Source organism: Cinclus cinclus, chromosome 34 (assembly GCF_963662255.1).
Source record: "Cinclus cinclus chromosome 34, bCinCin1.1, whole genome shotgun sequence".
NCBI classification, from domain to species: Eukaryota; Metazoa; Chordata; class Aves; order Passeriformes; family Cinclidae; genus Cinclus; species Cinclus cinclus.
In genome coordinates, this window is record NC_085079.1 from 103980 (window position 1) to 120945 (window position 16966).

The following is a 16966-nucleotide window of genomic DNA, read 5'->3' on the forward strand; positions in this document are numbered from 1 at the left end:
TCCCGTTTCGGCCTCAGGGCGGTGCTGCCGCGTCTCGCGCTTTCCTCGTCTTCCCGCTCCTCGCTGTCACGTGCTCCCGCGCCTGCGCAGTGCGCCGTCCCGGCACGTGCCGCTCTCCAGGGAGAGGGAAGCGCCGCCCTCTGCTCCGTTTTGAGGCGAACACCGCCAGAATCGGTGAAAAAAATCCCACAGCCCCACACTTCAATAGCCCTTATTAATCCCCTCTGCCACCAAGCCCCCACAGGTGCCTAAGGGCGGGTTTCAGGTGTGTTTCACGGGTTTTAATGATTTTTTTCCCCATTTTACCCCTCAGGGGCAGGACCCCCGTCAGGGCCAGGATTGCCCCTCAGGGGCACTTGCGCTCCACACACTGCTTCCCACCCTCCTCGTACTCCTGCTTGGAGATCCACATCTGCTGGAAGGTGCCCTGGGGGGAATTCGGGGCATTTTGAGGGATTTTGTGGGGTCCCAGGTGGGGGGATCCCCAGGCTCTCTGTGGACCCCTGGACTCACGAGCGAGGCCAGGATGGAGCCCCCGATCCAGGGGCTGAAGCGCCGCTCCATGGTGCTGTTGCTGGCGATGAGCTTCAGCCGCATGCTCTGGGAGAGGATGGGCAGGTCACTGGGAGATCTGCAAATCACTGGGGGGACAACTGTGAACCACTGGTGGCCACTGGGAGACACTGAGGGTGGCTTGGGAAACCACCACAGGCAACTGGAAGTGACTGGTGATGAGTGGGAGAAACCCAGCGCCCCAACCTGGGTCTCCTCCCTCCCGCAAATGTCCCTCAGAGTGGTTTAGGGTATCCCCAGCTCCCCCCATCCCAAATTCAGGGGGTCCCTCACCGGCGGGGTTTTCTGTGCCAGCTCCCGGTTCAGGCGGTCAGTGAAGCCCTGCAGCAGCGTGTTCCCCCCGGTGACAATGACACTCCCATAGAGACCCTGGGGGGACATGGGGGAGGGGAACAGCGAGTTTTGGGGTGGCCCCATTCCTCCACAACCCCTCCTGCATCCCCCTGGTCCTGGGTCCCACCGGCCGGATGTCGATGTCACACATCCCGATGCTGGTGGTCACCACGTGTCCCACGCCAAGCATGGTGTTCCCCGAGAGGCCCTGGGGAAAACAGGGGGATCAGGGGGGTCCCAAAACCCACGGGACTTCCCTTGGAATCCCCAAACCCCCTGGGACCCCAACAAAACCCCACTGGGGATGCTTAAACCTTGACATTGGAAGAGTCAAAGAGCCCTCAGGAAAGCAGAACCATGGGGATTGGGCGTCCCCTAAACCCCCAAAGACCCCAAAACATCTAAGCCTGGTCAGAGATCCCCCAAGACCCCCAAACCTTGACGTTGGAGGGGTCAAAGAGCCCCTCGGGGATGCGGAGCCGCTCAGCCCCGTAGTCGGTGTTGTACCCATTGGGCATCTCGTAATGAACCGTCGGCATCTGCGCTGCCACCCTGGGGGAAAAACGGTGGATTTTGGGGTCCTCCCACCCACAAATCTCGCCACAAACACCCCCAGAATCCCCGCGCTCACTGCTCGTCGTAGGGGGAGTCCGAGACCTGCAGCACTGAGGCCTGGAAGTCCTGAATCACCTCCTGGGAGACAAGGAACCCCAAAAAAGAGGGTCGGGAACCCCAACCACCCTCCCAGGGCCCCCCACAATGCCCTATACTCACATTGCAGGTAAAGTTGTGCCAGGACTTGGACACCTGGGGCAGCTTCTCCTTCTTCTTCCAGCTCGGGGGGGCCCCTTCCCGCACGGGCTCCTGACAAAGTGGGGGTCCCGGGGGGAGTGGGGGTGTGGCCAACACCCCAAAGGGGCGTGTTTTGGCATTAATGATGGTAAAGGGTAAAGGAAAGGGGTGGGGCCTCCAGGATAAGAGGAGGAGTCCAAATGTCATGTGGGGTGTGGCCAAATGATAGAACTGCCCGATAAGGGTGGGGTCTCAAAGGGGCGAAGCTAAGGGATAACCCCACCCCCAGTCTGGGTGGAGCAAAAAAATTTTGGTTGCCTAGTAGGGGGTGGAGCTCAAGAATGAGCCCAGCCTGAAGTGGGTGGGATTAAGGGGTAATCCCATCCCCAAGTGGGAGGGGCCTTGGGGTTGCCCATCCATTCTCATTGGCTGTTCCCGTTGCCACGCCCACCGATGGCCACGCCCACCTTGGCAGCGATCATGTAGGGGGGCACGATGTCGATGTTGAGCTCCTGGAAGAGCTCCCGGCACTGCATGGAGATGAAATCCCCGGCCAGCGGCGACTTCACAATACCTGCGGGACATACCTGGGAGTCACCTGGGACGGGTGTGCACTCACCGGCCCATGGGGCGTTGCCATTGCGCTTCTCCGAGCTGTGCTCTCACCTGTCCCAGATGTGTGCTCACCTTGTTGCAGGATGTACCCATCGTGCACGGGGATGGCCGTGGTGTGGGTGGCCCCCGAGTCCAGCACCAGCCCCGTGCTGCGGCCATTGGCAAAGCTGGCACTGGTCAAGGAGCCACAACGTGGACGCTGACCACACTGACCACTGACACAACCCCCTCCCGGCCACACCCAGTGGCTGCTGGACGTGCCCCAGGGAGGGGGTGGGGTCACACTGGCGACATTGCAGGGTGACACAGGGGTGACTCCAGGGGTGACATGGGGGTGACACCACTGGCACTGGGGGTGGCACAGAGATGGCACAGGGGTGACACAGGTGACACGGGGGTGGCAGGGGGGATACGCGGTGAGCACAGCCGTCTTGCAGAGGAAGAAAGCCGGGATGTTGTAGTGCTCGAACATCAGCTCCGTCAGCTTCTCCCGCTTGGCCCTGGTGTTCCACTGCGGCATGGGGGACATTGGGGACACTGAGGGTACACCGAGGGGACGCCCAGGGGACACCCAACCACCCCCCAGGGTGGCACCTACCGGGGCCTCGGACATGAGCACTGGGTGCAGCCCTGGCTCCGACTTGACGTGTTTGCCGTAGGTATGGTCCAGGATGGCCTGGAAACACTCCCAGTCCTCGACTGGGGCAGGGAGGGGGACAAACGTGGCTGGGTGACGTTGCCTGACTCTGGGTGTCCCCATCCCGTGTCCTCTGTCCCCTGCAGGTGTCCCGGTTTTGTCCCTCCCTGCGCTGTTCCCACTCTGTCCCTCCAATGTCACCCTGGATCTCTTTGCGTCCCCAAATGTTCCTGCTCTTTCCCCTTGTTCCCAGATGTCCCACTGTTCCCAATGTCCCTGCTGTCCCCAGTGCCCCCTACTCTTCCCCATGTCCCCCGTGGCCCCAGACTCACTCATGCCGTTCTTGAGGGGTGATAGGACCTCGACTCCCTCGCGGGCCACATGCAGGGCGTTGGTGTCGATGTAATAAACCTTGCCCCCCTTCTTGTCCTTGTCCCCGTCCAGCTCCAGGGACACATCGTCCGGGGACAGCAGCCCCACTGTGGTGGGGAAATCCGCCTTGGGGACAGTGACATTGTGACCGCCACGACGATGGGGACATTGGCCTGGAGGTGGCCCCGGGGGGGACACCTTGGCCATAGGGATGGCAGGGTGGGGACATGGCAGCAACAAGGCTGGGGGGGAGGCATGGAGGGGACATGGTGACACTGACCTTGGGGCAATCCTCGCCAGCATAACCGGCCCGGACCGAGAAGGAGCCGATGTCGAACACTAGAGCCCCGACCTCATCTGGGGGAGGAGGACATGGTAGCACTGGCACCCCCCCAGGACAATGAGACCCCCCCCCCCCAAAACCCCCCGTAACCCCACAAAACCTCTGGGATGCACACCTTATATTGGGGGAGGGGAGGGATGGTGACACCGGTACCCTCCCGGGACACCGGGGTCCCCCAAACCCCCCCATCCCCCACCCCCCCAACTCCCCTTTGCGCCCCTCCCGTGCCCTTTTGCCCCCGCCCCCTCCCGCAGTGGCCCCGCCCCTCTGAGGCTCCTCCCCGCGATGGCCCCGCCCTCTCCCGAGACCCCGCCCCCGCACCGCCGCCGTAGACGCCGCCGCTCATGGCCGCGTTCAGCACCGGGACAGCGCCGGCCGGGGAGGGGCGGAGCCGAGCCCGCGGCCAATCAGAGCCCGCCGTGCGGCGCGCGCGCCCATTGGATGCGGCTCTTAAAGGAGCCGCAGACCGGCCCTTTGTTAAACGGGAAGGGGCGTGGCCTGTGTGATGTGGCTCCTCCCCTTCGTGCTGCCAGTGTGGGGCGAGGCCGTGGGGGAGGGGCGTGGCTTCCTTTAAGGCCCTCCCGCAGGATCGTTCCACCGCGGCGGGAGGAATTATCGGTTTTATTGAAGAAAGGCCCCAAAATGGCGCGTTCGGCACGTGCCAGAGGGGAGGCGGGGGGGGGGCTCTCCTTGTTTGCCGTGGATGGAACCCCAGAAAAATCCCCAGAAAACGCCGCAGGGCGCGCGTCGGGGAGGCGTGGTACAATGCGGGTGGTGCTTAGCTGGGCGTGTCCCCGTTCAGGGGCGTGGCCTCGTGGGAGGCGGGGCCTGTTGGCCGAAGCGGCGGCGGCGCGGGACGCGCGAGGTGCGGCCGGGGGGCTGGATTTTGGGGGGGGGCCCGGGAAGAATCAGAGGCCATAGGGGGTTTGGGGGGTCCCGAGGGGGTCCCGCGGGGGGTTACGGTTGGTTTGGGGGGGGGACTCTGGGTGGTTTCGGGGTGGGGGAGGTTCGGGAGGGCGGCCCGGAGCGGGGGGACGGGTTCTGGGGTCCATCCCTGACGACCTCTCCCCATTTCTTCCCCCAGAATGTCTTCGGGCCGCCCCGCAGCTCCGTCCCCTCCCCCGGGGGGGCTCCCCGGGCCGCCCCCCCCCCGCCGCCGCCGCTGCCGGGGTCCCCCCGCCCCAGGCCCTGCCCCGTGTCCCCCCGCCTCCGCCGCCGCCGCCGTTGGCAGCAATGACGTGTTCGTGACGTCACGCTCGGATTTCCGGGCGCAGCTGCGGCGCTGCCAGCGGCTCCTGGCGCCGGGGGGGGGTCCCGGGGGCGGCCCCGGTGCTCCCGGGGAGCTGCGGCTGCACGGGCTGGGCCTGGCCGTGCCCCGCACCATCAACCTGGCGCTGCAGCTGCAGGCGGGCGCGGGGGGGACCCTGCGGCTCCACGCCAGCACCTCCTCCGTGCCCCTGCGGCCTCCTCGCCACCGCCGGGGAGACGGCGACCAGGACGGGGAGGGGGTCGAGGACGGGGACCCCCCCCGGCACAACTCGGCCATTCACATCCGGCTGTGCAGGGAGGCCCCCTGTGCCTGAGCGGGGCTGCTCCTGCCCTGGGGGGGCTCCCCGAGAGGCTCGAGTTCACTCCCAGAGTCCCCAAAATGCGGGGGGGGAGGGCTCCCTCGGTGTCCTGGCCTCTCCATCACCTACATGGGGACACCCCAAAACTCCCCCCGGGAGTCCCCCCAGGGCTGTCACAGCCACAGAAAGTCTTGGGGACACCCCAGGGGCACCACAGTCGTCGTCATCATCTACCCGCCCCCCCCCCCCAAAGGGCCCCTGGGGCCACTGGGATGCGGCAAGGATTTGGGGACACTGAGATGCCACACTGAGAGTTCGAAGCCAGCACGAGTCACCGGTAGCCTTGGGGACGACATGACCTGGAGCCTGGATGCTCTGGGGACACCGGACAATGCCACCAGTGGCTCGAGGGCCATCTAGCTGCCACCAACGGGTCAAGACCGCCGTGAGCTGAGGCCACCACGATGTCCCCGAGCCCCTCGATGTCACCCTGAGCCCCCCCCCCCTCCGCAGCAGCCTCGGGGAATTTGGGGGGGACAGAGTGATGCGACACCCAAATAAAGCCGGTGGCAGCAGCAGTGACGCCTCGGAGGATTTTGGGGGGGATTTGGGGCAGGTTGAGGGGGCGGGGCTAGGGCTTCCTCTTCGTCATTGGTGACATTTGGGGCAGGAAAACCCCAGGTGACAATGGGAGACCCAGGGGACAGTGACGGGGGGAGGGGCACGGGGAGAGGGTCCGGGTGACAACGGGAGGGGGGCCGGCTGGGTTGGCCGGAGGGGGTCCCAGGTGACCAGGAGGGACCACAGGGTGGGAAATGTGGGGACTTGGGTGACGTGGGTGGCATCCAGGTGACACCGGGGACATTAAAGGGAGAGGGGAGGTGGGAAAGTGAGGGGGACCTCGGTGACAAAGGGACACCAGGTGATAAAAGGGACCGACAGGGATGGCAGGGGAACTCCAGGTGACCCGAGGGGACTCCAGGTGACCCGGGGGACCCCCTGGTGCGCAGTCCCCGTTCCCGGGGAGTCCCAGCCGTGTCGGGGAGTCCCTGCCGGGGGGACTCCCGGGTGCCACGGGGGGGACCCGGCGGCGTCCGTGACGTCGCTGTCGCCGTCCCCCCGCCCCCGGGTGCCCTTTGGCCCCGCTGGCGCCGGACCCGCTGCCGGGCTGTGCGGAGCCGCACGTACGGCCTGGCAGGGGGCCCGTGTCACCTCCCGGGTCTCCCCGTGTCACCTCCCGTGTCACCTGGGTCCCCCGGCTCCCCTCCCGAGTCCCCCGTGTCCCCCGGGTCTCCTCCGTCCCGTCCCGCGCCCCCCGTCCCCCCCCGTCCCCTCCCGTCTGCCTTTGTCCCCCGTGTCCCCCGTGTGTGTCCCCTCCCCTCGGCGTGTCCCCCCCCCCCTCCCCGTCCCCCGTGTCCGTCCCCTCCGCGGGGGTCCCCGGGGCCGCCCCCGGGGCCGCGGTGGCGCTGGGGACGGGGACAGTGACGGCGACAGTGACGCTGCCCCATTGTTCGGCTGCTTCCGCCGGCTCGAGGGATCCCGGGATCCCCCGGCCTGGCGCGTCCTCTTGTCCCCGCGCGTGTCCCCGCGCTCCCATGGCCCGCGGGGATGTCCCCGTGCCATAGCAGCCGCCGTGTCCCCGTGTCCCTGTCCCCATCCGTCCCTGTCCCCCCGTCCCCGTGTCATCGTCCCTGTCTCTGTCATCCCCGTGACCCCCCACCCCGTCCTGGTGTCCCCTCCTCTGCCCCCATCCCCACCGCACACCCCGTGTCCCCCCCAGCCTGGATTGTCATGTCCCGTGTCCCCAGCTCTGTCCCCTGTCCCCCTGTCCCCACTTGGGTCCCCACACCCTCAACCTTGATCCCCCATCTTCACATCCAGCTCCTCGTCCCTGGGTCCCCACCTTGTCCCCACCTTGGTCTCCTCCTTTCCCCATTCTGTGTCCCCCCCGTCGTGTCCCCGATCCCCACCCCTCCATTGCTCATGTCCTCGTCCCCGTGTTACCCCCTTTTCCTACTCCGTGTCCTCCCACACGTGTCCCCCTGTCCCCAGCCCTCTGTGCCCAGGTCCCCATGTCTCTGTCACTCCTGTGTCCTCCCTGCTGTCCCCCCATGCGTCCCCCCTATTCCCAACCCCCCCATCCCCGTGTCCCCCCCTCCGTGTCCCCCCCGGGTCCCCCCCCGCCTCTCCGGCGCCGTGGCCAGGCCCGGGGGTGGCCCGTGGCCAGGGGCCGACGTGCGGCGGCCGGCGCGGCCTTTTCCTCGACGGTCTGGGGGGGCCGAGGGGGGAGCGGATGGAAACCCCCCCCCCCCCAAGGGCCCTTCCGGCCCCGCGGCCCCTCGGATCAAACATTAACCGGGGCCGGGGCCGGGGGACGTGGGACGGGGACGGCCACAGCCCCGGGGCCACCAGGGACCCCCGTGCCATGAGCAGCTGGCGATGGGGGCGGCGGGTGAGTGGGGGGAGGGCCCGGGGGGGTCGCACGAGAGGGGGGTAGGATGGGACATCCCGGGGAGGGGGTGTGGGAATGACCCAGGTGTGCGGGAGGGATCCAGGTGTGCTGCGGAGGGGAGGGGGGAACACCCACGTGTGCGGCGGGATTGAGCGGGGGGGGGGGGGGGGGGGGGGGGCGGGCGGACACGGTGGGGGTTGGGGGGTCTCGGATGGGGGTGGGAGACCCGTGTGGCCGGGAGGTTTCGGGAGCCTGGGGGTCCCCACGTGTGTCCGGCACGCGCAGGTGTCCGGCAGGGACACAGGTGAGGGGGGGGCTCTCAGGCATCCCGGCGGTCCCGCGGCTTGGGGGTGTCCCCGGGGTTCGGGGGTCGCCCCCGGTACCCGAGCCCCCCATCCCCACTTGTCCCCGTGTCCCCAGTGGGACGCGGCGGTCGCTGACCCCTGTCCCCCGTGTCACCCCCCTCCCCCAGGGCTGTGTGCGCTGCTGCTGCTGCTTTTGGGGGTCCCGGGGCTCCCCCAGCCCCCCCCCGAGGGCCCCCCCTCGCTCTGCGACCCCCGAGTGATCGAACGCTTCATCCTGGAGGCTCGCGACGCCGAGCGGGGGGCGGTGAGAGGGAGAGGGGACAGCGGGGGGACCTGGGGACATCGGGGGGGACTTGGGGACATTTGAGGGGGGGCTGGTGAGGGTGGGGGTCGGGATCCCCCGTCGAGGCTTGGGCACACGGGGACATCGTGGGGGGACACCCCGGGGAATGTTGGACACCTCAAAGGGGTTGGGGACACGGGTGAGGACACGGGGACCCCCCCCGGGGGGGTCGGGGAGGTCTCGGGGACCCCCGGGGGGGTCGTGCGGGGGTGTCATTGTGTTTCCTCCCCCCAGGCCGGGTGTGGCCCCCACTGTGACCTCCCCGAGCCCGTCGCTGTCCCTGACCCCGGTGTCAACTTCAACCTGTGGAGGAGCCTGGACGTGAGTGGGAATGGGGAGAAATCCCAGGAAATCAGGAAAAACGTGGGGAAAAAAAGGGAAATGGGGAAAACGGGTGTGGAGGAATCCAGGGAGATTGGGGAAAAAACACAGGGAGATGGGGGAAAACACAGGAAAATGGGGAAAATTGGGTGGGGAAGGTGGTAGAATTGGGGTGAAATGGGGGAGAAATGGAGGAAAGTGTGGGAAAATGGGGAATACTTGGGGAAAAAAGAAGTGGGCTGGGGAGAAATTTGGAATAATTGGGTGAAATGTGATGGACTGGGACAAAATGGGGGGAACTATATGGGAGAAATTGGGGGAAATTGGGGGAAACCGGGGGAAATGAGGCCAAGCAGGGAAAGAGGGAAAATCAGGGGAGAAACCCGGAAAATCAGGGAGAAATGGGGGGAAATGGGGAAAATGTGGAGAAAAATGAAGGGGAAATGGGACAAACTGTGGTTGGAACCGGGAGTAAAAGGGACAAACTGGGGCTGGAACCGCAGGAAGTGGGAACAAATGCGCAGGGATGGAGAAAAACGGGGAGGAAAAAACGGGAAAAAGTGGGAAAACCCCGATGAGAAAGGGGTGCGCTGGGGTGAGTGGGGGTCCCCGCTGTCCCCTGAACCCCCCGCCGTGTCGCCAGGCGGGGTCCCGAGCGCAGGAGGTGGCCGGGGGACAGGCGGCCCTGGTGGCCGCGGTGCTGCGGGCGCGGGAGCTGCTGCGGGACCCCCGGGTCCGCCCGAGCCTGGACCGCGCCTACGGGGCCGCGAGGAGCCTGGCCCGGCTGCTGCGGGGGCTGCCCGCGCCGGTAACCGCGGTCTGGGGGGGTCGGAGGGATTTTGGGGGGGTTGGGGGGGATTTTGAGGGGTTTTCGGGGGTTTGGAGGGGCTCGTGGGAGGGTTTCTGGCGGGTCGGGGGGGTTCCTGATGGTCCCTCTATGCTCAGGTCTGGGTGTGGAGTTTTTGGGGGGTTTTTTGGGTGGTTTTGGTGTTTTGGGGGGTTTTGGGGGGGTCCTGGGGGGTGGGAATGGCCGCCTCTGACTCCTCCCCCTCCCCCCAGGCCCCGGCCCCCGCCCCCGTTCGGGTCCAGACCCTCCCCCGGCTCCTGGGGGTCCTGAGCCGCTTCCTGCGGGGGAAGGTTCGGCTCTACCTGGCCGACACCTGCCCACGGTGACATCACCGCGGAGACAGGTGTCAATCACCGCCGGCAGCTGTCAATCACCGCCAGAGACAGCTGTCAATCACCGCCAGAGACAGCTGTCAATCACCGCCCAAAGCTGCCACACATAGTCGGCTGCTGTCAATCAGAACTGGCAGCTGTCAGTCATCATCAGCTGTCGATCATCACTGCCAATCGTTATTGATAACTGCCACTGACAGCTGTCAATCAGCACAGAGAGCTGCCAGTCATCACCAACGGCTGCCAATCATTGTGGACAACCCTCGGTCATCAGGCCTGACAGCTGTCAATCAACAGCACAGACAGCTGTCAATCATCATCATCAGGAGCCGTCGCTCATCCCCCTCCCCTCCCCCCGGCACGTTGGACGTGCCGGCAGGTGATTGACAGCTGTCAATCATCCCCCTCCCGCCTGAGCGCGCTGGGCTGCCCAGGCCCCCGCGGGTGATTGATTGACAGCTGTCACTCAGGGGAGACAGCGCCCCCCCCCCCGACCCCTCCCATGTAACTTAATGCAAACACGAGAGTATTTATGAGATCCCCGAGGCTGCTGTGCCGAGACCCCTGAACCGGGACCCCCAAAATCCACGGGACCCCCAAAATCCACGGGACCCCCGAACCGGCACCCCAAAAATCCCTGGGACCCCCAACCTGGGACATCTGAGCCGCACCCCCCCAAACATTCCTGACCCCCCAGACCCCCTGGGACCCCCCCCTCAATCCCCCGGATGCCCCCAAGCCCTCGGGATATTCGGGGATCCCCAAGACCTCCCCTAACCCCTCCTTGAGCTCCCCAAGACTCCCCCAAACCCCCCCGGGCCAGTCGCCAATGGCCACCAGGACCTGCTGGCGCCAGGGCAGGGCCTCTCCTGGCCACACCCCTTCCACAACCCCCCCCACCCCTTTATCATCCAGCCACGCCTATTCCGGCTCAGGCCTCGCCCCCATTTCTCACCTGTAGGGGGCGGGGCCAGAGCGGGTCCGGCAGCCACGAGTGAGCAGAGACGGGGGGAGATTTTGGGAAATTTGGGGGGATTCTGGGAGCATTTTGGGTGTATGGGTGGCTTGGGGGGATTGGGAGGCTTGGGGGTCACTACGAGGGGCCTCGGGATGGTTTTGGGGACCCAAGTTTGGGGTGGGGGAGGGGCAAAGTTCGGCCGGGTGCAAAGTCTGTCCTGGGGGGTAGGGGGGGGAGTCACTGCAGCCCCCGGGGACCCATAGAACCCTCCCGGGACACCCCAAAACGCTCCGAGGACTCCCAGAACCCCCTTCCACCATGTCTGTGGGACCCTCTGAGTCCCGCCCCGGGACCCTCCCGCACCTCACCCAGGTCCCCCCAGAATCCGTTGGGACCCCCCGAAAAAAAACTCCCGGTTGCCATGGAGACGCTCAGGCGCTGCTTCGGTGTGCGGGTAAAGGCCCCCGTCCCCAAAACTGGGGGTGGTCTGGAAAACCCCGCCCAAACTGGGAGCTCTGGACCACTCCCGAAGCCTGGTTTTGGAGAACCCCCCACTCCTGACCTCGCCCACAGACCCCCAGGGGGGGTCCCGTGTCCTATTCCCGGCACAGGGACCCCCGGCAGGGGGACAAGGACGAGGAGGAGAGGGAGGAGCCAATCGTGCAGCTGCCAGGCCCCTGGACACGCCCCCAGTGCAGATCACGCCCCCAGACCCGCCCCTGGCTCCACCCTTGGGCAACCCTGGCCCTGGGCTCGGCCACTGGTTTATTACTGGGTATGGGACCCCCCCCATTGTCTCCCAGTGCCCCCCAGTATCCCACAGTGCCCCCCAGTGTCCCCTCTGTGACTTCCCTGTGGCCCCACCCCCAGGGCTTTTGGTGGCCGGAATTGGACACGCCCCCTGCAGGGGCGGGGTCTCGGGGGCGGGGCCTCTGCCAGGAGGCTCCACTCCCGATGGGGTTTGGGGCGGGGCCAGTGCGGAAGCTCCACCCCCTCGGCCCAGCCTGCGGGAGCTGCTGCGGCGCCACCTGGCGGAGGAGAGGGTGGAGGCCTGGGTCAGGTGAGTGACCACTGACCACTGACCATTACTGACCACTGACTACTGCTCATTAGTGACCACTGACCACTGATCAGTGCTGACCATTACTGCCCACAGGGAGGTCAGCGCGGGTCCGCACGGGGCAGGGTCTGGGCGGGGCCGAGCTTTGGCCCAATCAGTGCTGAGCGCCCTGGCAGGGGCGGGGCTGACCCGGGCCTGGAGCCGCCCCCAGCCCCTCCCCCTCCCGACACGGTAATGGGGGAGGGGCGGGTGGGTCACCGGGAGGGGGAGGGGTCTGGGAGGAGTCATTGGGGGGTCATGGGGGGGGGAGGGGTCTGGTGGTCACCGGAGGTAATTCAGGGGGTCATTTTGGGGTGACCCCTGACCTTTGACCCAAGGAGGAAGTGACCCTGCAGTGGGTGGGGCCGGGGTCAGGCTGACCTTTGACCTTTGACCCAGAGGGGAGGTGACCCTGCGCTGGGTGGGGCCGGGGGGGGAGGAGCTGGAGCGGCTCCCGCTGGACCCCGAAGCTTTCTGTGCCTGGAGTGTGTCCGGCAACGCCACGGTGAGTGCTGACCACTGACCACTGGTCATTACTGACCAGTGACTGACCACTGACCCCTTACCCCTGCTGACCCCTGCTGATCCCTGGCTCCCGCTGGCTGTAGGGGGGGTTGGTCTATGGCCACTACGGCCGCCCCCAGGACCTGGCCGAGCTCCGGGCCCGGGGGGTCTCGGCCCGAGGTCACCTCATGCTGCTGCGGCTTGGGAGGGGCAGCCCCGCCCAGAAGGTGAGAGGGACCCCAAATTTGGGGGAGGGGGGCAGAGGGGGAGGGGGACCCCAACACTAAATTTTGGGGTCTTGGGGAGATTTGTGACCCTCACTCCACCCCCCCTCCCGCAGGTGGCAGCCGCAGCGGGGGCAGGGGCCGTGGGGGTCCTGCTGTACCCGGACCCCCGGGACACGGCCGGGCCTGGGGGGGACCCCGGGCTGGGGGGGGACACGGCTGTGACCGTGCACGTGAGTGGGGGGGGAGGGGGGAGGTTTGGGGGGTTTGGGGGTGGTCCGAGGGGGCGCGTGGGGGGGGTCCGTGGGATATTTAGGGGGTCTGGGGGGTATTTCAGGGGGTGTTGGGGTATTTTGGGGTCGTCTGGGGGTGTTTTGTGGTGGTCTGGGGGATATTTTGGGGGTTATTTTCGGGGGGTCCCTGGGGGTATTTTGATGTGGGTCAGGTCTGACGTGTCCCCGCAGGTGCAGGAGGGTATGGGGGACCCCTTCAGCCGGGGGTTCCCCTCCTTCAGCAGCCGCGCCCCCCCCGGGCCACCCCCGGGGGTGCCCCCGATCCCCGCCCACCCCATCAGCGCCAACACGGCCACGAGGCTGCTGCGGTGAGGGGACCCCTCCCCAAAATCACCCCAAAACATCCCAACCCCCCCCCCCCAAAACCCTCTCCAAAACCTGCCCAAAATTACCCCAAAACCTCCTCTAAGTCGCCACAAAATCAACCTCCCCAAAATCGAGGACACTTCCTCAAAACCTGGGACGCCTTCCCAAACTGGTACCCAAAAATCTGGGACCACCCTCAAATCCAGAACCTGAAACCTCCCCCAACCACCCCAAACCTCTCCTCCTTCATCCCACGATTTTGGGGATCCTCTCCAACACATCCCCCTCATTGCAGGGTTTTGGGGGGCCCCCCCGCCCCCCCACGCTGGATCCCAGGGGGGTCCCTGCAGTTCCTGCCCCCCCCGGGGGGGCGGCGGCTACAGCTGAGCCTGAGGGGGGAGGGGACACGCCCTGGGACCCTCACCAGCGTTTTTGGGGCCCTGGAGGGGCGGCTCGAGCCTGGTGAGGGGCGGGGCCAAAGGGGGCGGGGCTGACCGGGGGGTGGGGGTGTGTGTGTGTGTGTGTGTGTGTGTGTGTGTGTGTGTGTAATCATTGTGGGTGTGGTCAATTTGGGTGTGGTTATTTGGGGTGTGATCATTGTGGGTGTAATCACTGTGGGTATGACCAATTTGGGTGTGGTCAATGGGCGTGGTCAGAATGCAGGCGTGGTTACGGTGAGGGGCAGGGCCCGAGTGGGGCAGGGTTACCCAACCCCAAATTCTGGGAATGGCTCGGGTGTGGCGGAACTGGGCGTGGCCAATGCAGGGTCATTATTGTGGGTGTGGTCAGAGTGGGCGGGACAGCGTCTGGAAGTGGGCACGGCCTCTGTGACGCTGGCCCCGCCCAGACCGTTATGTCATCGTGGGCGCCCAACGCGATTCGTTGGGGCCGGGGGCGGCGGCTTCTGGTGTGGGCACCGCCCTCCTGCTGGAGCTCGCCCGGTTCTTCGCTGCCATTGGCCGAGAGGGTGAGGGCGGGGCTGGGGGGCGTGGCTGAGGGGGGTCTCCAGTTTGGAGAGGGGTTGAAATTGGGGAATTTGGGGTTCGGGGTGGGGGGGATCCCAAATTGAGAATTTTAGAGGGAATCAACGGGGGGGGGGGGAGGGGGGGGGGGTCCAAATTGAAGATGGGTGGTGGGGGGAGGGGAGGTTTACCAGGACCCCTCCCCCTCCTGGGAGACCCCCGGCCCCAACCCCACCCTCAATCCCCCCCTCCCCTCCCCCCCCAGGGTTCCAGCTCCGCCGGACGCTGCTGTTTGTCAGCTGGGATGGGGGCGAGTTTGGACATTTGGGGGCCACCGAGTGGCTGGAGGTGACCGCCACCCCCCCCCGCCCCTCCCCACGCGGTGACCACCGTGACCACCATAACCCCCCTTCCCTCCCCCCCCCACCCCACGATGTCCACAGGGCTACCCCGACCTGCTGCACACCAAAGTCGCTGCCTACATCAGCCTGGACCGGGCCGTGCTGGGTGCGCCCCTCCCCCTCCCCGGATTTTTTATGGGGGGGGGCGGAGGGGGTGGTGTCCGCCCCTCCCCCACCCCTCCAGGCTCCCCATGACCCCTCCCCCACGCAGGGGGCGATCGGTTCGTGGTCAGGACCAGCCCCACCCTGGTGAACCTGGTCGAGAGTGCGCTGGAGCAGGTGGGGGAGGGGCGGGGAGGGGTGGGGGAGGGGCAGCCACGGTCCCACATCAACCCTGACCTCCCTCCAAAAAAAAAAGGTGGAGAGTCCGAACGAGGGCGGGAAAAGCCTCCTGGAGCAGCTGACACGGCCGGGGCGGGGCTGGGAGAGCGATGTGTGAGTGCGGACACACCTGGGCACACCTGGGGACAGCTGGGACACACCTGGGGACAGCTGGGGACAGCTGGTGATAAGAGGACACACCTGGGCACACCTGTCCCTGTGTCCCCACAGAATCCGCCCCCTGTCCCCCGACTCTGGTGCTTTTCCCTTCACGGCAGCCGCAGGGGTCCCGGCGCTGGAGCTCGGCTTCGATGAGGTGGGACCCAGAGAGTGTCCCCAAATGTCCCCAAACGTCTCCCCAAGTATCCCCAAGAGTGTCCCCTGTGCCCCCCCTGTGTCCCCCTGGACCTGTCCTAGGCTGTGTCCCCTCCCTGCCCTCTGTCCCCTCTGTCCCCGTGTCCCTCTGTCCTCTCCGTCTCCCCACATGTCCCCTCCTGTCCCCTGCCAGGCCTCTCCCGGTGGCTCCCGTGCTGCTCTGGGGACCCCCGAGGACACTTTGGGGCGCCTGGGGGGGCAGCTGCGTGGGCGGCTGCCGGCGGTGGCCCGGGCGGTGGCTGCGGTGGCCGCACAGCTCCTGCTGCGCCTGGGCCACGAGCCCCGGCTGCCACTGGACCCCGGAGCCCTCGGGGATGCGCTGGTGCGGCAGTTGGCCCCGCTGCAGGTCAGACCAGTATGGGCCAGTACCGTGCTGGGAGGGAGCTGGGGGGATGCTGGGAAGTTACTGGGAGGGCGCTGGGCGGACACTTTTGGTCACACCAGTGCATCCCAATATAACTCAGGCTAACCCTAGTCTAACCAGTATAACCCAGTACCCCCCAGTATAACCCGCATGCCCGGCAGGCGCGGGGCCTGTCCCTGCAGTGCCTGTCCTCGGCCAGGGGGGGCGTCGTGCGCGCGGCCGCCGCGCTCCGTCGTGACATGTCGGGATCCGACAGCTCCAACGAGCGCCTCAACCGCGGCTTCAACGCGCGCCTCATGGCCGTAAGTGGCACCTGTGCCACCTGTGTGTCTCCCCATCCCTGTCCCCTCCCTGCCCCCGTGTCCCCTCCTGTCCCCCTGTCCCCACCCCTGACTGTGTCCCCCGTGTCCCCTCCAGGCCGAGGCGTCGCTGCTGTCCCCGTTCGTGTCCCCCCTGGTCACCCCCTTCCGTCACATCCTGCTGGGCCGGGGGGGTCACACGCTGCCAGCGCTGGTGGCCGAGCTGGGGACAGCGGGGACACGAGGGGACATGAGGACAGTGGGGACACAAGGGGACAGCACGCAGCTGCGTCTGGCCCTGCTGGCCTGGACCTTGCGTGGCACAGCCGGGGCGCTGGCCGGGGACAGCTGGGACCGAGGGGACCTGGGGGACAGGGGTGGCCTTGGGGACAACGGGGACTGTGGGGACATGGGGGGGACCGAGGGATACAGGGACATCGGGGCCAGGGGTGGCCTTGGGTACAATGGGGACCGCAGAGGGGCTGGGGACACTGGGGACAAGGGGGAGGACTGTGGGGGTGGCCTTGGGGACACGGAGGATCGTGGGGACAGCTGGGACAGGGAGGACACATGGGGTTATGGGGATGCCTGGGAGAGGGGTGGCCCTGGGGACAGCAAGGGTGACCTTGGGAACACTCAGGGTTGGAGTGGCCCTTGGTGACACTTGGGGACTGTGGGGACCTTTGGGGACAAAGGGGACGCTGGGACAGAGGGGACCTCGGTGGTGGCCTCGGAGACACTTTGGGGACACCTTGGGGACAGCTGGGTGACAGCTCGGGGCACAGCCCCGCCCCTTATTTGCATCAGCCATGTTTATTGGCCACAATCCTGAATTTGGGACAAAACGGGACAATAAAAGCACCGGGAGGGGCCAGGCCCATGTGACCACGCCCATGTGACCATTCCAAATAGGCCACACCCACTCATCTGACCCCCCCATTGGTTGCCATGCCCTCACAGGCCCCGCCCCTGAGACCCACCCACATTGAAGTGGGAGTGGAGCCACATTGGAATGGCAGCCATATTG

At 66.6% G+C, this 16966-nt stretch overlaps 4 protein-coding genes across 4 annotated transcripts; 3 read left to right on the top strand and 1 right to left on the bottom strand.

Annotated features, from left to right (window-relative positions):
• Positions 1–295: 295 nt before the first annotated feature.
• ACTL6B (actin like 6B) lies at positions 296–4011 on the bottom strand. Its single transcript, XM_062512203.1, has 14 exons — positions 3987–4011; positions 3603–3679; positions 3283–3448; positions 2912–3012; positions 2727–2824; positions 2386–2480; positions 2166–2272; positions 1681–1770; positions 1538–1599; positions 1344–1458; positions 1034–1114; positions 847–942; positions 514–600; positions 296–427 (listed from the first exon to the last, which is right to left on the bottom strand). Exons 1-14 carry the CDS (start codon positions 4009–4011, stop codon positions 347–349), a joined length of 1281 nt encoding a protein of 426 aa, XP_062368187.1. The 3' UTR covers positions 296–346.
• A 228-nt stretch (positions 4012–4239) lies between these two features.
• On the top strand, positions 4240–5811 carry POP7 (POP7 homolog, ribonuclease P/MRP subunit). Its single transcript, XM_062512213.1, has 2 exons — positions 4240–4530; positions 4750–5811. Exon 2 carries the CDS (start codon positions 4751–4753, stop codon positions 5246–5248), a length of 498 nt encoding a protein of 165 aa, XP_062368197.1. The 5' UTR covers positions 4240–4530; position 4750; the 3' UTR covers positions 5249–5811.
• A 1949-nt stretch (positions 5812–7760) lies between these two features.
• Positions 7761–9827, top strand: EPO (erythropoietin). Its single transcript, XM_062512153.1, has 5 exons — positions 7761–7989; positions 8158–8294; positions 8568–8654; positions 9298–9462; positions 9714–9827. The coding sequence occupies exons 1-5, from the start codon at positions 7761–7763 to the stop codon at positions 9825–9827; spliced, it is 732 nt and encodes a 243-aa protein (XP_062368137.1).
• Positions 9828–10662: 835 nt separating this feature from the next.
• TFR2 (transferrin receptor 2) lies at positions 10663–16928 on the top strand. Its single transcript, XM_062512154.1, has 20 exons — positions 10663–10790; positions 11164–11245; positions 11365–11566; positions 11662–11851; positions 11948–12082; positions 12290–12395; positions 12499–12621; positions 12735–12851; positions 13083–13219; positions 13513–13679; positions 14065–14184; positions 14445–14527; positions 14623–14686; positions 14792–14859; positions 14939–15015; positions 15133–15217; positions 15410–15606; positions 15771–15942; positions 16058–16481; positions 16900–16928. Exons 1-20 carry the CDS (start codon positions 10663–10665, stop codon positions 16926–16928), a joined length of 2706 nt encoding a protein of 901 aa, XP_062368138.1.
• The last annotated feature ends 38 nt before the right edge of the window (positions 16929–16966 follow it).

Excerpts from the sequence above, each read along its gene's own strand:
- ACTL6B (XM_062512203.1), bottom strand. The coding sequence starts at position 4,011 with ATGAGCGGCGGCGTCTACGGCGGCG. Across the intron at positions 1,600-1,680 it reads GGCACAACTTTACCTGCAAT|GAGGTGATTCAGGACTTCCA; the intron begins GTGAGTATAGGG and ends CTTGTCTCCCAG. Across the intron at positions 601-846 it reads TGGCACAGAAAACCCCGCCG|AGCATGCGGCTGAAGCTCAT; the intron begins GTGAGGGACCCC and ends ATCCTCTCCCAG.
- POP7 (XM_062512213.1), top strand. The coding sequence starts at position 4,751 with ATGTCTTCGGGCCGCCCCGCAGCTCCGTCCCCTCCCCCGGGGGGGCTC.
- EPO (XM_062512153.1), top strand. The coding sequence starts at position 7,761 with ATGACCCAGGTGTGCGGGAGGGATCCAGGTGTGCTGCGGAGGGGAGGG. Across the intron at positions 7,990-8,157 it reads GGTGTCCGGCAGGGACACAG|GGCTGTGTGCGCTGCTGCTG; the intron begins GTGAGGGGGGGG and ends CCCCTCCCCCAG. Across the intron at positions 9,463-9,713 it reads TGCGGGGGCTGCCCGCGCCG|GCCCCGGCCCCCGCCCCCGT; the intron begins GTAACCGCGGTC and ends CCCTCCCCCCAG.
- TFR2 (XM_062512154.1), top strand. The coding sequence starts at position 10,663 with ATGGCCACCAGGACCTGCTGGCGCCAGGGCAGGGCCTCTCCTGGCCAC. Across the intron at positions 11,567-11,661 it reads GGCCACTGGTTTATTACTGG|GGCTTTTGGTGGCCGGAATT; the intron begins GTATGGGACCCC and ends CCCCACCCCCAG. Across the intron at positions 14,860-14,938 it reads TCGAGAGTGCGCTGGAGCAG|GTGGAGAGTCCGAACGAGGG; the intron begins GTGGGGGAGGGG and ends CAAAAAAAAAAG.